Genomic DNA, 20,392 nt, shown 5'->3' with positions numbered 1-20,392 from the left:
TGCTGGGTTGTGACGCTGTATGTGGGTGCAGGGTCAGAGAGGGGCAATGGTGGTCCCCTCTGCTGCTTCCTGCCGCTGGGGCCTGCGCGGTATGTCTCACTGCTTGCTTCTTCACCTGGTTTATCTGTGTGTGAGTGTGTTACCGAGGTCAGCCTGTCCCCTTGAGCCCTCACTGGGTCCGCCCCTTGCTACCCCAGGCCTGGGATCTGCCAACCGCCTCCTGCACCTGGGTCAATCTGGTGGATCTTTCCTCCCTGACCTTGCTTCGCTGCTGGCACTGCCCCTCTTACTGGTCTGGCTGAAGGGTTCCTTGTTGTCAGACTTCTGTACACTTCAATTTTCTGTGTTTTGGCTATGTTTTTGGTACTAAAACTTTGTTGTCTTTAAACTTGGTTGTTCGAGGAGGCACAGTCTTTCCACCTATGCCTTCATCTTGGCAGAAGTCCTTATTTTTAACATATTTTATTGGTTATGCTATTATAGCTGTCCCATTTTTTCCTCCTTTTTAGTCCCCCATGCCCTGTACACCCCCTCCCACCAGCATCCCTTCACCTTAGTTCCTGTCCATTGGTCGTAAATATAAGTTCTTTGGGTTCTCCATTTCCCATACTATTCTTAACCTCCCCCTGTCTATTTTGTACCTACTATTTATGCTTCTTATTCCCTATACCGTTTCTCCCATGCTTCCCCCTCCCTGCTTATAACCCTCCATATGATCTCCATTTCTGTGATTCTGTTCCTGTTCTAGTTGTTTGCTTAGTTTGTTTTTGTTTTTGAAGTTCAGTTGTTGATAGTTGTGAATTTGTTGTCATTTTACTCTTCATATTTTTGATATTCTTTTTCTTAGGTAAGTCCTTTGAACATTTCATATAATAAGGGCTTGGCGATGATGAACTCCTTCAGCTTGACCTTATCTAGGAAGCACTTTATCTGCCTTTCCATTCTAAATGATTTCTTTGCTGGCTAGAGTAATCTTGGATGTAGGTCCTTGCCTTTCATGACTTGGAATACTTCTTTCCAGCCCCTTCTTGCCTGTAAGGTCTCTTTTGAAAATGAGCTGATAGTCTTATGGACACTCCTTCATAGATAACTGTCTCCTTTTCTTTTGCTGCTTTTAAGATTCTCTCCTTATCTTTAATCTTGGCTAATGTAATTCTGATGTGCCTTAGTGTGTTGTGTGCTTCCTTGGATCCAACTTCTTTGGGACTCTGAGCTTCATGGACTTACTGAAGTCTATTACCTTTGCCAGATTAAGGAAGTTCTCCTTCATTATGCTTTCAAATAAGTTTTCAGTTTCTTGCTTATGCTCTTCTTCTGGCATCCCTGATTCAGATGTTACAATGTTTAAAGTTGTCCTGGAGGTTCCTAAGCCTCTCCTTATTTTTTTGAATTCTTGTTTCTTCTTTCTGTTCTGGGTGAATGCTTATTTCTTCCTTTTGCTCCAAACCGTTGATTTGAGTCTCAGGTTCCTTCCTATCACTGTTGATTTCCTATTCATTTTCCTTTATTTCACTTTCATAGCCTTTACTTCTTCCTCTATTTTGTGACCATACTTAACCATTTCTGTGAGCCTCCTGATTACTAGTGTTTTGAACTCTGCATCTGATAGGTTAGCTTAATTCTATTTTTGGAGATTTCATTTGTTTTTTCTTTTGCCCTGTTTCTTTGGTCTCCACATGCCTGTTACCTAGCAAGAGGTAGAGTCTTAGGTATTTACCAAGGTGGGGCAACTCAAGTGGCTGAGTTGTGGTGCTGTATGTGGGGGAGGAGTCTGAGAGGGAATAATATCGCTTGCTCTGGTTGCTGGAACTCTGCATTGTGGGGTCTGTCCGGCTCCCCAGTTGTTCCTTCTGGTTTATCCATATTCAAATGGGGGACTACCTGGTTTGCCAGCTGCCACCGTGCCTGACACAGTCCTCCAGCCACTGCCTTGCCATGAGTCCTCTCCCCTTGGCTGCCCATCTCTACCCCTCCTACCAGTCTGGGTGAATGTTTCTTCTTTAACTCCTTGGTTGTCAGTTTTTCATACAGTTTGGTTTTCTGGAAGTGTTGGTTATTTTTTGTTTTTAAATTTGTTCTTTTGGTTTTGCAAAAATGCAAAGTGTATCTACCTATTCCTCCATTAAGGGGCAAGTTCTTTGCCCCTTTTTTAATTGGGTTGTCTTCCAGGAGTGGAGTTGTGTGAGTTCTCTCTGCATTTGGAGATCAGACCTTAGTCTAAGGTATCATGTGCAAATATATTTTCCTGTGTGGTTGTTTACATTTTACTGATGTTTTCTTTATCCATGCAGAAGCTTTTTATTTTGATGAAGTACCATTTGTTTATTATTTCCTTTATGTCCCTTGCTCTAGGGGATATATCAGTGAAAATATTGGTCCATGGGATATCCGAGATATTGCTGCCTATGTTCTCCTCTGGGACTTGTATGGTTTCGAGACTTACAAGTCTTTTCATCTACCTTGAGATTTATTTTGGTGTATGGTGTAAGTTGGTGGTTGAGTTTCATTTTTTTTTTTGCCTGTAGCTGTCCAGATCTCCCAATACCGTTTGTTGAAGAGGCTATATTTACCTCATTTTATGCGTCTGCCCCCTTTGTTGAATATTAATTGATCATAGAGACTTGGGTTTATTTCTGGGCTCTCTGTTCTGTTCCATTGGTCTATGTATCTGTTCTTATGCCAGTACAAGGCTGTTTTTTTAAAGATTTTATTTATTTATATTTAGAGGGGAAGGGAAGGAGAGAAGGAGAGAAATATCAATGTATGGTTGCCTCTCATGCATCTCCCACTGGAAACTGGCCCACAACCTAGGCATGTGCCCTGACTGGGAATTGAACCATGATCTTTTGGTTTGCAGGCCTGCGCTCAATCCACTGATCTATACTAGCCAGGGCAGTAAGTACCAGGCTGTTTTGATTACTGTGACCCTGCAGTATATTTTAATTTCAGGTATTGTGATCCCTCCTACTTTGTTCTTCTTATATCTGATATTTTGTGTTTTTGAAGCTTAGTTGTTGATTCGGTTTTTTTAATTAATATAGGCCTATTCAATTTATATATATTTTGTGTGAGTTCTGGTAGATTGTGTCTTTCAAAGAATCCTCCCATTTTATTTAAATTATCAAATTTGTGGCCATAGAGTTGTTTTAATACCCTTCTGTTACGCATATGATATCAGTGGAATTCAGTAATGATGACCTCTCATTTCTGATGTTAGTCATTTGTATTTTCTCTTTTTTCCCCAAGGGTGGCCAAGCTAAAGTCTTACCAATTTACTGATATTTTTAAAGAACCAGGTTTTGATGGGTCGATTTCTTTCCTACTTATTTTCTATTTTCAGTTTCATTGCTTTCTGCTGTTTTTTCTTTTTTCAATTATTTTAGATTTGAATTGCTTTTGTTCTAAGTTTTTAAGGTGGAAACTTAGATTATCAATTGCAGTTGTTCTTAATATGTACATTTAGTGCTATAAAATTTTCTGTAAGCACTGCTTTTGCTGTATCCCACAAATTTTGAAAAGTTTTATTTTTATTCTCATTTATTTAAAATATTTTAGATTTTCCTTGAGATTTTTTTTTTAACCTTTGCGGTATTTAGAAGTACCTTACTTAATCTCCAAGTATTTTGGTATTTTCCACCTGTCTTAATGTTACTGATTTCTACTTTATTTCTGTTGAAATCTAAGAGCATACTTCAATATGATGTTTATTGTTTAAAATTTGCTAAGTTGTGTTTGGGGACCAGAATGTGGTCTGCATTGGTGAATGTGTAATTTGTTGTTGGTTCAAGTGGTATATATTTCAATTAGATCTAGTTTTAAGTTTTAGTTGAATGGTGTTGTTCCATTCAGTTGTACTGTTAACTATTTTTATGCCTTACTGGATCCTTCAATTACTGATAGAGGCAAATTGAAATCAGTGTATTACCTGCAATTTGTCAGTATTAAATTTCTGAAGTTTATAAAATATTTTAAGTAAAACAATATATTTGATCAAATTTTAAAAAAACACTGTGGGATAGTTATTTTTTCACTTTCAGGCCATTTCATCAAAAGTAAAGATTAAACATCTCTTCAGTCCTTGCTGTGAATGATAATTTTATTTACTGCCTTTCCTGTTGTTTACCTGTGTAATTATTTTTAGACAGGACCTGGTCCTCTTGATGTAAGATGAGAAAATGAAATGTTTCCTATTTTATTTCTTTCATCTTCTACCTTCCAATTTCTGTTATTTGTAACTTTAGTTTATGTTATTCAAGTATATGATAGTGACATTTTGTTTTCTTACAGCTAGTCGATGCTTTATCTATAAGTTAACTATAAACAGGGCTTATAATATCACTGATAATAGTTATGCTGATATTATCTTTACTGTATATGTCCAGAAACAGTCTTGCTCCCATGTCCCCTCCATTGCCCAAAGCCTTGCACTGTCATCTCTAATCTGGATCTCTGCAGTGGTTTCTTGGTTGGTATTTTCCGGTATACTTTTTTTTAAATATATTGAGATGAAATTTATATAATAGAGAATTTACAGTTTTAATCTTTTTAATTGTACAACTCAGTGGTTTTTAGTTTACTCACTATGTTGTACAGCCATCACCACTGTCTAATACAGAATACTTACATTTGCTCCAAAACAAATCCAAACCCCTTAGTCCCTCCTCATTTCTCTCTCCCTGAAATTTCCAGAAAACCACTAATCTCCTTTTTGTCTTCATGGATGTGTCTGTACTGTCTCAAAATAGATTCAAACAATATGTGGCTTGAAGCATCTGGCTTCTTTCATCCTGATGTTTTCAGGGTTTATCTATGTTATAGCATGTACAAGTACTTTAGCCCTTTTTATGGCTGAATATATTCCTTTGTATGGGTATAACACATGTGGTTTGTTTCTTCCTTTTCGATATTATGAATAATGCTTCTAAACACTTGCTTACAATTATTTGTTTGAATATATGTTTTCATTTATTTTGGGTAGATACCTAGGGGTGGAATCATGTTTATTTTTGGAGGAACCACCATACTTTTCCACAGCAGCTGCACCATTTTACGTTTTCACCAATAATGTACAAGGATTCCGATTTTTCCATATCCTCATTAATGCTTGTTTCCACTTTTTTTTTTTTAGTTATTCTGCTGGTTGTGAACTGAAATCTTGTGTGGTTTTGATATGTATTTTCCCCCAAACAAATGATGTTGAACATTGTTTCATGGGCTTATTGGCCATTTATATATTTCCTTTGGGGAAATACTTATTTAAATCTTTTGTTCAGAATTCCATTGGGTTGTTTATCTCTTTTTGTTGTGAAAAATAACAATTCATTATATAGTCTGGATATTAACCCCATAACAGATACATGATTTGCAAATATTTTCTGTTTTTTGGGTTGTTTTTTCAGTTTCTTGACAATGTTGATAGGGTGTGATTTATCTTTGTTTTCTTTTGCTGCTTGGGCTTTTGTTGCCATGTTTAGTACACTGTTGCCTAATCCAAGATCATGCAGATTTATACCTCTGTTACCTCCTAAGAGTGTTATAATTGTATTTCTTAAAATTGTGTCTTCTATTCATTTTGAGATAAGTTTTGTATGTTGTGTGAGGAAAGGACCAACTCTATTCTTTTCAGGTGAATATCTAGTGTCTCACCACTATTTGTTGAAAAGAATATTCTTTCACTATTGAACCATCTTGGTAACCTTGTCTAAAACCAGTTGACCATAAATGTGTTTATTTTTGAAGTCTCAATTCAATCCATTGATCTGTATGTCTCTCCTTATGCTAGTATGACACTGTTAGATAATTGTAGCTTTGTAATAAGTTTGAAATCAGAAACTGTCTTAATTAAGTCCTTCAAATAAATCTTTCAACTTAGCTCCTTTTTTTTAGGTTGATTTTGACTATTTGGCGTTCTTGCAGTTCCATTTGAATTTAGTGTCAGTCTTCAACAAATGCAGTTGCAATTTCATTAGAGATGTGTAGATCAATTTGGGAAGTATTGCCATTTTAATAGTTAAGTCTTTTATGAACACTGGATATCCTTAATTTATTTAGGTCTTCCTTAATTTTTTTCAGTGATGTTTTATAGTTTTCAGTGTATAGTCTTGAACTTTCTTGCCTAAGTATTCTATTCTTTTTGATGCTATTACAGATTGAATTGTTTTCTTAACTTCATTTTTGGAGTGTTTATTGAGAGTGCATGTTCAATAGAACTATAATTGATTTTTCTGTATTGATCTTGTATCATGTATCTTTCCTCAGTTCATTTATTTGCTCAAATAATTTTGAGTGGATTCTTTGGAATTTTCTGTATAGAAGATATGTCATCTGTAAATGGAAATAGTGTTATTTCCTGCCCCCATTCCCACTTCCAGTCTGGATACCTTTCTTTCTTTTTCTTGCCTAATTACCTTGGCTAGAATTTGCAGTTAAATTCTGATGAAAAGTGGTAAAAACAGACATTCTTGTCTTGTTTCTTATCTTAGGGGGAAGATTTTCAGTGTTTTATCGGAAAGTACGATAGTGGTTGTGGGTTTTTTAAAAATAAATACCTTTTATAGGTTTAGACATTCCCTTTTTTTACTCATTTTTGAGGTTTTTATGTTGTAATCATTCAAATGTGTTCTATTTTATCAAATACTTTTTCGGCATCAGTTGAGATTCTTACATGGTTTTAAAATTTTTTTCTTTTTTCTTTAATGTGGTGTATTTGATTGGGATAAATTCCACTTGGTAATGGTTTATACATCTTTTAATGTGTTGCTGGATTTGGGTTGTTAATATTTTATTGAGGATTTTTACTTTGCTATCCACTACTAATACTGGTTTGTAGTTTCCTAGTATATGAGGTCTGTTCAGAAGGTATCCATCCATGTAATATGAAAAAATAGAGGCATTTATTGAAGAAGATACAAGATACAAGAAACATTGTACACAGGACGACACCTCAGTCCCCTTCAAAAGCAGGTACCTTGGGACCTCACACAGTTCTCCAAACACCATCAGTTCCCCTGTCTTATTTTCCTGAATCTCAATGACAATAGTCTAAAATCTTGTTCCTTTCAAAGGTGATTTTAGTTTGGGGAAAAGCCAAAGTCTCAGGGCACCAAATCTGGACTTTGGAGGGGTCTAGTCACCTGGGTGATTTGATGTTTCACCAAAAAACTCTGCAGGAGATGTGATGCCTCAGTGGGTGTGTTGTTGTGATAAAGCTGCCAGTCACCAGTTACCCATAGCCGTGGCCTTGTGAATCATCCAAATAGTTTCCATAGCGGAATGTTCAAGCTTAATGCAAAATTTGTTGCAGATTTGTTGCTCTACTGGCTCAGTCATTTTGAATGCAATGGCCACACAGTACACCTGCTCACTCAACAGCGTCTACTGCCCCCACTGACTGGCACAGCGAAGTCATCATTGATCACTCATGCACATTCCAGTCCATTCTTCTTGGCTGCCACGTTACATCGATGTTGTGCAAACTGTGGTAGTTAAATTAACAATGTATGGACTTTTTCTGGACAGACCCCATCCTTGCTTCTAATCTGTTCTGTATACTGTGGTCTGAGTGATCTTTTTAAAATACAAGTTTGAACATGGAAATAAATTTCCCCCACTTGATAAAAAGCTGTTGGATATGTATAGCAAACATTATATTAAATGGTGAAATATTAAAGCATTTTCATTAAGGCATTGACAAAGTAAGGGAATTTGTTAAACTTGCTAATATTCTGTTTTCACCATAATCAATTATAGAATACTTGTATTGCCCCAGGAAGAAATGCCACACTGTTTAGCTGTCACTGCCCAATTCTTGTATCTCTGCCAGCCCTCCAGGACCACTAATTTACTTTTGATTTGCCTACTCTTGACATTTCATGTATATGGAATTATACAATACGTGCTCCTTTCTGACTGGTTGCTTTCACTCAGCATTATGTGTTCAAAGTTCATCCATGTTGTACATGTGTCAATCTTTTATCTCTTTCTATTGACAAGTATTACATTGCATGTATATACCTCATTTTGTTTATTTGTTCATCAGTTGATGGACATCTATCTTGTTTTCATTTTTTTGAATATTTTTGGATAATACTTCTGATCATCATGGTACAAGTTTTTGTGTAGGCATATGTTTTCATTGGAAATCATTTTTAAGGAAGATGCTAAGGCCAAAAGTTTCAAAGGTACACTACATAAAAGTTAAAACAAAATACTATAAACAAGTTGAATTTAAAATGTGAGTGATAGGGAAAAAATCTGTAATACAAATAATGAGTTAATATTTGTAATCTAATTAGTTAATCAAAATGCAAAAGATAACTCCTTGACAAGATAGGCAAACAACAAGAATGGTTAATCCATGGAAGAAATGACAAATGATCATTAAACTTGCTTAACTCAGTTGTACTTCAGAAAATTGGGTGAAACCTGATATAAAATGGCATTATTGTCCCATGTATTTTCAGAGACTTATAATATTAAATGTTGAATGCCAGACCACCTCTATTGACCCAAAGTGAAATGTACAGAAAACATAAGCTACTCACATACATAATTAAAAAAAATCCCTAAATATAAAAATATAATGAAAACAAAAGGAAGGTACCTTTTAGTAAAGCAGTCTATTTTATTGTATTGTGTAAGTTTTCTGCTGTGATTCTAAAATACAACATAAGATAGGATTTAAGAGAAGTAAGAAGACAAGTCATTTAATCCAAGAAGTAGAGCAGGGGCGTCAAACTCATTTTCACTGGGGGCCACGTAAACCTTGTGGTTGCCTTCAAAGGGCCACATGTAATTTTAGGACTGTATAAATGTGACTGCTTCTTAACTAGGGGCAAGGAGCTCGACATTTAGACCTTTGAAGGCAACCACAAGGCTGATGTGGCCCCGGTGAAAATGAGTTTGACACCCCTGAAGTAGAGGAAAATAAAAAAACAGATGGTATTGTATAAATAGTTAATAAAGTAAAAACTAATACTGGGTTAGCAATAACATACCAAACTCATTTTTATGTGATAAGAGACTGAGACAGTAGCCTGACTCAAAAAAGGGATAACATGCCAAGATAAATTTTACTTGGTCAGTAAGCAAATGTGATATTCTTACAGATGAGTTGTGCTTTACCCAACAAACATTTAGTCAAAGGAATTCTCTGCTGGGACATGCGAGAGGGTGGCCACAGAATAAATTGTAAGAGTCAATTGTTATTGACACCAAGTTGGATGGAAGTTCTCTCTAGTCAGTAATTTCAAGTAATATACTAGACAGTGTAGTGAATGTAATTAGACTTACAAAACCTGGTCATTCCATACAAAGTGGCACACATAATTGCCACAGGTACATCTAACTGGTCTGAAGAAGCTGAGTTCCAGTTACTTGACTCCTATACATCTTTATAAATAAACTAATACATGTAACGTAAGAATAATTTGTTGGCACAGTGGTGTTTGAGTACCATGTAGAAGTAGTTTAAAATATATTTGAATTGATCTTAATGTCAGGTTAACTTTGTATATTTTTTCAGAATTATTGATAATATAAATTCAAATATGTGGGGAAGGGTGTGTCCTTGTGCACGTTATACCCATGACTAGAGAGAAAATGTAGTGTTTCCTAAATATTTAGAATCCAGAAGGTTTTAATATTCATGTTTGTTCCTGATTTTCTCTTTGTAATTTTGCATTTTTTAATGTACAGAGGACTCCCCACATTTGCTTTATGCCCTGCAAATCCTGGATGCAACCTTGGTGACAGTCTGGGATGTTCCTTTACATTCTCCAAATGCGTCCTAAGAGGTGTTTCACTCAAGAGGTCTGCTTTCGTGAACTAATAGGTATTGGGGTTTGATTGAACAGAAATAACGACAATATTTTGGGGGAGTGCCTGGCAAAATTAAGAATACCCAGATCTAGAAATTTTAGTTCTTGATACCTATCAGATAAATATTGTACTTGTGCATGTATAAATATTCAAGAATGTTTTTGTTTAATTTTTATTGCAATATTATAGTATTTAGGAGAATTTAGGGACAGTTTAAGTACTCATCAAAAGGAGACTAAATAATGGGAATCCATTTCACAGACTATTATGAATTAAATGAATGTCCTGATATAGAAAGATCTTTAAGATCAAATAAAATAAAAGGAATAGGTATGAATCTACTTATTAGAACAGCACTAATAGAAGATACTCTGACACCCCATTTATGTAAAATAGCAATGACAGTTCAAACTGTAGTATAAAACTCTTTATTTCCTCATACAAATAACATTTTCTGGGAGGTTACATATCAACAGATTACTGTGGCTATCTCTGAGGAGGGCAATGGAAGGGATCCAGGGAAGATTTTCACTTTGTGTGTATTATTTTAATTTTGTACAAGTCAAATATTTTTATGTATGTGTATTAAAGTCCCATCCAGGTCTATATGCTCATCTTTCAGTTGTGTGAACTTTATGGAGCAGGGTTGATGTAGTATGAACTTGTTACAGATTCACCAAAGACTTTTATGATGTTTTGTCAAAAGCCTGGAAAAGTCTAAAACAGGTATTTAAAATTAGAATATGAATGTGTAATGTTTTCTGAATTTTGATAAATCTGTTTTGCTTAGTTTATATGAGGAGGATGCATGACAGTTGATCTCTTGAGAAGCTATTAATTGTGAAATAAAATGAGACAATTACAAAGCAAAACAATACTTTGCTGACTAAAGCTAAGGTTTCATTCCATTTTGGGTTATCAGTTGCCCATTGATACATTTGATGGTACAATTATTAGGCACTGGATGATTTATTTTAAATTACAAACCTAATTTTCAACTTTTTAAGGAGAATTTGCCCAAAACATCAGGCCTGAACACGGGACCAAAACTGCTGGAATTAACTGTTAAAAACATCTTGATGACATTTTACACGATAGTAATAGTGTCAACAGTATTGTATCTAGCATACATTATGGTAACACTTACTGTCTCTTTATGTTAGAAGGAACAAAAGTCATTGAATACTTGCTTTGTAAGCTTTATTTGTACAGGGTGGGACAAAAGTAGGTTTATAGTTGTTTGTATGGAAAATAATAGAATAATTAACAAATAATAAGAAATTGTTTCATGCATTCACAACTGTGGGAGTGACTTCCTTGTGAGTCTCTCCTGGGTGCCATGGACACGAGTGAATATGACCAAGACATGCTGTGATCTGCTTGGGGAGGAGAAATGGGCTGTGGCCAGTTTCTCAGGGGAGACAAAGGCCAGCAGCAGCCAGTTTCTCCGAGGAGAAAAAGGCCCTGAGCCCCCTCCTCCAGGGACTTTTATTGGGTTGTAATACACAGGAATACAGGGTGGCAAGGATCAAACAGTAGATAACATTTCAAAGAAATATGAGGGCTTAGTCTGAGTCAGAGTCTGTCAGGAACAGAGTTTTAGGGTTTCCTGCTCGAACCCTTAACATATGAATGAAAGCACTCTTAGCAGAGCAGATTTCACAGGTTTATCAGGAAGTCTTTGTGATGCCAGATTTTTCCCCAGGACATGCTCTAGCAAGGCAAGAAGCTGCACCTCTTCCCCTCAGGTATTCAGGCTAAAGGGGATTAGAGCCAGGAAGCACTTCTCCCAGAGAACATGGGGACTCGGGCTTTGTCAAAGGGGGGGGGTCCATTGCTCTTTGTTGCAGCCCCCCCAGTCCTTCCATGAAGGCCTCCCAAGTGATCGAGTCTGGCTTAGGTTGCCCCCTGCTGTGAGGGGTCTTACCGGTCATTGACTTCTGACCAAGCTTTGGGGGCAGGGAGAGGAACTGAGGCAGCATTTGCTACCAGGGACAAGCTTTGTCTCCTGCGGGTTGCATTCCAAAGGTCGTCTCTCACCCTTAGTCACAAGGGGTCGAGATACAGTTCCTAAAACTAGGCAGAGTGGTCTGCAACACACAACTATAAACCTACTTTTGCCCCACCCTGTATATATCTTATTTAATTCTTACAGCAGCCCCATGGAGTTTAGAACTACAAGTATCTTCACTTAACAGTGTAAGAAACTAATGATCAGAAAGGCTAAATAACTAGTTAAAGGTCATATAGATAGTAAGTGGCAGAATGGGATCAACCTCAACAATCAGACCTCAGAGCCTGCATTCTTAGCTTAGAAGCATGCAGTATGAAGTTCATATGCCTGAAGGTCTGAAAGGATAAAACTCAAAATGTCAGAGTTTTGGAGTTTATTGACTGAGAAGATACCAATTGGGAAGATGGGAGTTCTCATCCTCAAATCCATTTTAAGAAAATATGGAGTTCAGGCTTCTTTTATGTCAAGGGAAGGAAAATGGCTGTTTTTAGAAAAACTTGAGCCACAAGCAGAACTCCGCTAATGATTAGCATGTTTGTATGCAAGACTAAGCAGGAGTTATTAGCCTGAAGGCCATGGGAACAACTTAGGCTTGAGCAAGATGGAGTCAGAGAGGCCAAGTACTTTACTCTGTTACACTGTTAGAATTAATATCAACTTGGATTTTTCAGAGGTAGTTTATATTCACTTTAATTCAAAACCAAACTCGTAAATTTTATTCCCCCACCCTCATCTTTGTCTTTGTTTTGTCTCATTGAATGTCATCTCCTTTCATCCAATTGCTAAAGCCAGACACGTAGTGACACTCCTAACATTTCCTTCCAGTGAAGTCAGTCTTTATTCTAGTCAATCACTTAACATGTTTAAAATTTTATTCCTTGAATAAGTTCTTGGATACCTTCACTTCCTTCTATTTCTAATTTTAATAACCTCAGCCAATCATTTTACCTCTTGACTGGATTACAGCTTGTGCCTTGGAGCTTCTAGCCTTACACACTTTTGGTTGACCCCCAAATAGCAAAACTGTATTTTTACCTGGTTGCAGATGTGTTTATACTTCCTGAAACTCCTTCAGTGGTTACTCTCTATTTTTCACGAGGAGCTGTAAGGATAATATCTGGACTGTGGTCACTTCTCTCATTGGCCTCTCTTATTTTCAGTGTCAGGACCTATGATGGGCCCATAACTATTTTATGCTGTCTCCTATGCTGCCCCTGTGGGGAATCCAGCCCCTCCGATTTTCCCAACTCATCTTTCTAATCTCAACTCAAATAGCATTGTCTTGGATAGGCTTTCTGTTTGACCCCAGACCACATCAGTTCTGGTTATACTTACTCTAGTACCATTTAGAGCATGTAAAACATTTTGAATTGTACATTTTTATGATTATTTTATGAATGTTTGTCTTTTCTTTCTAGACTCTTTAATTCTTTGAGGGCTGAGCACCATAATGTGTAGTCAGTACATTTGAAGTAACACGTATTGGAACACATGTAGTGTTGGCCACTTGATTTTCTTCCTGAGGAAACGAGCTTGAACAGTGTAGCATAGTCCTTTCATAAATTCAGCTGTGGAGTTAGATTGCCTTACTAGCTGAAGGTAGATATGTAACTTCTCCAACTCCCACTTTCTTTATGTATTCAGTAAGGATAAAATTCATACCTACCTGTTGGGTTGTTGTGGGGATTACATGAGGTAATAAACAGGGAGCACATACTGCAGTGCTCAATTAGTGGTCCTGTTGTCATTAGTAATGGGTCTAGGCATGGTCACTTAGCTGTGTGGTGCCTAGATGCCAGTTCTTCATGATTCTCTCCATATTGAGGCTGTTTGGAATGCTTGCAAATTATTCTACTGTGAGACAAAGTGCCTTTTTTGGAAAAATGGGTTTGCAGTTTTTTTTTGTATGGAGAAGGCATGTGTACTTTTTGTTGTCTCCAGTTTAACCCAGTTACAAATAAGGATCATACCCACCTCCTCCCTACCCCACCCAAGTGGAAAGCATTTCTGTTATACAAGGAAATTTGTGCTTACTCAGGGGACAGGATGGTTGAGTGCAAGTGTATACAGCTTTGAATAGCAAATTAAGGTCTTTGAACTCAGATATTTTGGAAGTAACAAAGATAGTTAAGCAAGGAGTGATTTTATGCATAGTTTTGAGGAAATTGTTTTGAGGAAATTGATCTGACTGCAGCAGTTGGAATGGGAGGCTGGATTTATTAAAGATGATGGTCTCTGATAAAATTAGGAAAGTTGGGGAGAGCTGGGCTTTGTGGGAGGTAGAATGAACTTTTTTCTATAGATTCAATTGCTTGTTGGACTTCTAAGTGGAAGTGCCTTTAGTTTTAAGTACAAGTGACAGGGGGAGAGAAATTTGGGACGGAAATATTGAAAACTAATTAGTATGGCAAAAAGAGTAACTGACTTGCTAATACCTGGTATATATACTACTAGCTGATCCTGCAGTACTTGCCTGTGGCAAGGATTTGTTAGCTGTTGTTACCAAACAAGAGGTCCGAGGGGGAGGCAATATTTGGCCCACCTAGGGATGCCAAAAACTGCTAAAGAACAGGGGCCCCTCCCAAGGACAGAATACTAATATCTACTGGGCTCTTCTGTCCACCGCCAATTGGAAAGACATTTCTCAATGCCAGAGATTTGTGAAAAGGAAACAAAATGTTTATTTAATGCTATTCAGGCCTAATGCCTCCACTAAAATATCAAAGTCCTTTAGGGTATACACCTACACCCACACAGCCCTCCCTTTTCCCACTGTCCCAACTCCGGGTACCGTAAATCAGGAAAAGAGCACATGTCTGTTTTTCAGGCCACTGAAATCGTCAGCTGTGTCAGGCAGGATCTCTAGTTAATCCAAAGTACTGTGGTACCCTCTCATGGTCCACTGGCAAGAGTTCTTTGTACCAAGTTCCAGTCAAAGTCTTTCCTGCTTTTCAGGCCCTGCAGCCAAAGGGGGCACCCCAAAGCCACGTGGGCCTCTTCTACCAAAGCTGCAGGGGTTCGCACTCCACCAAAAGCATGTGGCTTTCTTCTTCACCTGGCTGCAGGGATCTCCATTCTGGCAAAGCTGCGTGGTTTTCCCTTTCACCTGGGAAAGAGGGGGTCCGCACCCTGCCAAAACCATGTGGCTCCCTCTTTCACCTCACCAAGAGGGGGTCCTCACTCTGCTGAAACCGCGTGGCTCCCTCTTACATGACTGCAGGGGTCCTCACTCTGCCCCAAACCGCGTGGCCCTCTCCTCACCTGTGCAGTTATCCCCTCATGTCCTGGAGCCAGTCTTTTCCAAGCTCCCACGCAGGCGCTCCCACTCAGGAGTGCAGCCCCTAGTTACATATTGGGTAGAAGCTACTCCCTTCTCCCTGGCTCAAAACTTGGCCACAGCTATTTAACATATCTATGAAACCAGTTAAAGATTATAGATATGTTAAATAATCATTCCAGAGGCTAGCTGCAAAACTGTTGCTATGCAAAACAGCTCTCAATGGCCCTGCTCTATTGGTCCCTTCCCCCTGGGGGGAGGGGAGGGGGAGGACATCTTATATGTCTCTCCAATATTCCTATACACTTTGAATTCTGGACACCATTCCAAATCTTTTTTTGCGCCCCCCCCCCCCTTGGCTACACCCTGTATCACTATTACTTCTCTATGTAGGAGAAGGTAATGAAACTGCATTTTGAATAGCATACTCTAATTGAGGATTTTCACTAGCAAGCCTGACCTTCCCTCTAGTTAGTCTGACTTTGTGATATTATTAACTGTACTTAAATATGCTAATTACCTCCGTGGTGCTTAGAAGAGATAAATTGAAGGAGACATGATGTTACAAAGTTCTTCTCTAATAGTCTGGAGAAAAACAGTGAATATTAAGCAGAAGATTGATTTTATAAGTATATTACATATTACCACATTTAAAAAATATATACTTTCAAAAGAAAAGTAAACATGAAAATAAGCTCTTGGAGTGAACCTCAAAGAGACAGAAGATTTCCTGAGTCGCAAATTATCCAGCTGTGTGTGTGGGAGCCTGTACCCTGAAAATTCACTAACTCAAGTGCTTGTGCTTTTTTTTCTTAACTAGGAATTGTGGTGCTTGGAATAAACAGAGCTTATGCCAAAAATTCATTCAATAAAAATCTTGTAAAAATGGTGAGTGTAAAGATGAAATTGTTTGCTTCTAGTATTAAGCTATAGTGTTGACATCAATCTGAAAAACTTACCCCTTTTTTTGTCTTACCCTCCTTGTTTCTGTTTAGCTCTCAAAAGCTGTGGATGCTTTAAAATCTGATAAGAAAGTACGGACTGTAATAGTAAGGAGTGAAGTTCCAGGGATATTCTGTGCTGGTATGTAAATAAATTTTATTATGAAATTAAACTGTAGTCTAATTATTCCTTAAATAGCCTATTTTCCATTATAGAGTGTCCCGTAGTTGAAATTCTATTACCAACAATTCCTCTTTGTCTTTTTTTCCCCACTGGTTTACAAGAAAAAAAGATGGCTTTGTCAGTATTAGAAGCTTTTGTTGCATATAGATTGTTTTGGGAGTTGAAAAAATAATTTGAGCCATTAAAATGTTTGTTTGTAGTACATGAATAATATTTATGAAAGTTCATCTGGGAAGGAGAAACTGGGTTTCCTATCCACAACAGTGTGTTCTGTATTAGTGGCTCAAAAAAATAGTTGAATCGATTAGCTATAGATGCCACTGTACATAGTGTTAAGTATCATTTGCTTTGGAAGTTGGCATTTGTAGTAGTGCCTACTTGAGTTCACAGAATGTATTTTAAAATTGGTATTTATAGCTGTGAAAGATAAATGTTTTTTCCCATTTATACTGCATACCAAAAGATAAAGTGTCCTGTGTTTTCCATATTGTAAATATTTCTAAGCCATGAGATAGAATGAATCCGTTTAAACTAGTAAGAAATATAGATGAGTATGATTAAAAAATGTTGATTACATGCAGTATCATTTTAATTATTAAAAGGAAAAGAAGGTAGAACTTGACTGAGGCATAAAAGTTTTCTTTCCCCCAGTAAAAATATAAATGGGATAATTCCTTTGAGGTAATCAAATATTTGAGGGAATGACATACAGTATTTTATTCATTAAAAATGTATTGAACATTTAGGGAACACTCAGAACAATGCTGAGAACATGGGGAAATATTTCTAGATAGTACCATTTTAGAGATGTCTTAGTTGTAAAACATATTCTTCAGTTTCATTCTTAAGGGTTCTTCGTTTTTCAAGCTTTAGACTCTGTGGCTTTCACCTTAAAATATTGCAGATTTTATAGTGTGTAGGATTATTCCTTGAAATGAATTATATTTTGGCTTTTGATATAACATAGCATACCTGCAAGGGTTAGTTTTAACTCACTTTTATAATGAAAGGCATTCAGGTTATACTCCTCAGCTGCTCGGGTGGTGAGGTTTTGCAGTTCAGGCTTTTGCTTTTACATCTGTGTAACACAAGTGGACTGACTCTGCCTGGTAGTTTAGTTTGGTCAAGAATGCAGTGCCACTGTTTGCCTGAAGGACAGTCAATAGTATATAAGTGATGGCTGTCCCTAGTTTTTGTAAGGGCTTTACATGCATTTTTATTTTATTTCTTAAGCAATATGAAAAACATTGAGACAATAGTATTTTTGTGTCTGCCGCTTTAGGACCTGGCAGATACTGCTCCAGGGGACTGAGTCAGATGCCATGGTGGATGGCTGTGAGGTCACTGCTCTCAGGCCCTTTTGGGGCTGCTGAAGGCTTTATTGGGAGGACTTTGAATTGTTAGGGGCCTTTAAAGAAGGACCAATTATGTGAATACAGTAAAATTGATAGTGATACTGTGAAGGCAGAACAACACCTCAGAAATAGTGTTAATGACTATAGTAACATTACTTTCTTTCTGTTGGTAGTAGATGTTGTGATTAAAAAACTGTAGTAACTGGTAGAATTCTTATCTTATTCATTTGCTGGCCATATGTTTTGAATCTTCATATTTGTGGTCTTTGAAAAAGGTTTTAATGCTTTAGTACAGTTTATACATATCTTTTATTGGTTGCCTTTTGGGGGACATATTAAGTAATATACCAAATCCTTTTTACCAGATTAACAAGTTACCTCTGAATACTTTCCTCCAAGAGTTGATCAGATCTGCTTTCTTTGCTGTATGTGCTTTTAAATTTTTGCATGATTAAGATAATCTGTATTTAAACTCATAAGACCTGTTACTGGATTTTGTCCAAAAAAAAAATCAGTGTTTGAATTCTAGAAGAATTGGGGCAAATAATTTATTCTATTAACTCCATGTGTGTAATAGAACTATTCTTCCAAATTTCTCTGAAAGGTTTTCTTTGCTTACATGTATTTGAAACAGTTTAGTAGGTCTGCCTTTATTAATGTATATAGATTAAGTATAAGCCCAGATAGATTTAAACTGATTTATACTAGTTTAAAATATTAATTTTAATCAAGTTCCATTTATTAGTTATTGAAGAATATGGTGTTTCAATTTGAGTCTTAATTTCTATTCTGAAATAGTAACATTCAGGAACCAAAATCCTCTAAACGAGTAAACTCATTTATTGATTAGTTTCTCAGCCCTCCCAGCTCCCTAAAGTTACTCGTTTTCCCTTTCCTTTCTGCCCTTGCAAAGGTTTGTCTTCTCTGTACATCTGTATTCCAATGGCTTCTTGTTCATTTCCAAAAACTTAAAGTTTTTGAAGTGGGCTTACCTCAAATTTCTTGATGGGAGTTTCTCTTTATCTTCTTTGAAAATCATCTTTTGTGCTTTCTGCACATAGCACCTAATAGGGACTCAGCATGTATTGGCTGAAATTAATGGGACTCAGCATTGGCTGAAATTAATCAGCCTTGAAACTGCTATGATACACTGATGTTCTTTTCGGGGACTTTCTGTTGGGATGTGTTTAGCAGTTTCTCTGAATTCTCTCAGGGAATTCAGAGAAAATTCTATTCACCCCTCCTATTCACTGATAGTGTCTCTGCCTCCTGAATTTGGTTCACTTTTTCTACATCATTTTCATAATATGCTAGAAAACCTAATTAAGGATTATTAAAGTGATCCTCTTAGGCAATGGGGATTGGACAAAGTAATTTCTGACTTGCCATTTAAATCTGTTATTTAGTGTCAATAACCATCTTTCACTAACATATTTTTAAAATTTATTTTTAGAGTGAGGGGAAGAGAAGGAGAAAGTGAGGGAGAGAAACATCAATGTGTGGTTTTCTCTTACGCACCCCCAACTGGGGACATGGCCTGCAACCCAGGCATGTGCCCTGACTGGAGCAACCCTTTGGTTTGCAGGCCAGCACTCAGTCCACTGAGCCACATCAGCCAGGGCTCACTTCCATTTTAAAAATCAAATTTTAGTTTAAAAAAATAGGTTAAAATATGTGAAATATGTACAAAATGTATTTGAAAAGTATATATACAAGGAGAGGAGTCCCACTCTTATTTAGTCCCTCTACTCCATTCTTCCCCTAATAAAAATAACACTTTTTACTATATTATTTATTATTATTCTAGTATTTTATTATACAGATGTATACAAATATACATAAACATATGAATGCACTCAGTAGAATGTTATGAAACTATTTAATGTGATAATATGAAAACTACATTATAGTGTGGGAAAGAGCTGTATATGAAATGTTATGCCCATTATGACTCTAGTTGTATAAATTATGTTTACAAATAAGATTATGGATTAGGAGTGATATTTTCTTTGTCTTTAAACTTTTTGTGATAGTAATTGTTACTTAAAATTATATTAAGTAAATATGTATATTAAGTAAATAATTTAAAAAAATCACCAAGTGTGTATGGTTTTTGGCTTAGTGTCTAAAATTGTGACACTAACTGAGTAACTAAATTATTTGCTACAATCGTTTGAAGGGAAAAAATTTTTAGAAGAAATTAATCTTGTATGATAATTCTCATGCTTTCTTTTTATAGACTCCCTGTAAGGTTAAGGACCTGATTAAAGGCATGGCTTAGCTGGAACTACTCCTGACTCACTGGGCAAAATTTTCTTTACTGTTCTAGTGATTTCTGTCTGATATTTTGGAATATGTGTTCTTTTTAAGTTCTTAAAATTTTATGTACTTAGGCCCTGGCTGGTGTAGCTCAGTGGATTGAGCGGGGGCCTGCGAACCACATGATCATGGTTCGATTCCCAGGCCAGTTCCCAGCAGGGGACTCACGAGAAGCAACCGTACATTGATATTTCTCTCCTCTCTTTCCCTTCTCCTCTAAAGATAAAGAAATAAAATCTAAAAAAAAAATCTTAAAAAAAATTTTATGTATTTTCACATCATAATGGTCCATTGTTGACTGAGAAGATGCATAATGTCAAAATACCACTCTGCTTATAGTAATATATTTAAATGAATTTTCTGTTATTAATCATAGCACTATGTAGATACAGAAAAAAACGATATGTACATCAGAGTTAATCATGGCTGTAGACAATGCATCCTATGAGTGTATTTTTTCAGATACCAGGCTATACCCTAAGC

General features: G+C 36.7%; 1 protein-coding gene across 6 annotated transcripts in view; it reads left to right on the top strand.

Moving 5' to 3' along the window:
* Positions 1–20,392, top strand: part of AUH (AU RNA binding methylglutaconyl-CoA hydratase) — a 220,587-nt gene that overhangs the window by 8,746 nt on the left and 191,449 nt on the right. For 4 of the 6 annotated variants that reach the window (XM_053662664.1, XM_053662662.1, XM_053662663.1 and 1 more), the window contains exons 2-3: positions 15,931–15,998; positions 16,106–16,193. The exons of 1 other annotated variant lie outside the window; for it this stretch is intronic. In XM_053662664.1, the coding sequence (XP_053518639.1) occupies positions 15,931–15,998; positions 16,106–16,193 (156 nt within the window). Of the gene's footprint in view, positions 1–9,696; positions 9,833–15,930; positions 15,999–16,105; positions 16,194–20,392 lie in introns of all 6 variants that reach the window. One more of the 6 variants, XM_053662666.1, reaches the window with a different exon arrangement.

The sequence above is a fragment of the Artibeus jamaicensis genome, unplaced genomic scaffold (assembly GCF_021234435.1).
Source record: "Artibeus jamaicensis isolate MK-2021 breed Jamaican fruit bat unplaced genomic scaffold, CSHL_Jam_final contig_264, whole genome shotgun sequence".
NCBI lineage: Eukaryota > Metazoa > Chordata > Mammalia > Chiroptera > Phyllostomidae > Artibeus > Artibeus jamaicensis.
The sequence above is the reverse complement of the archived record's forward strand: the minus strand, read 5'-3'. Positions and strand labels throughout refer to the sequence as shown.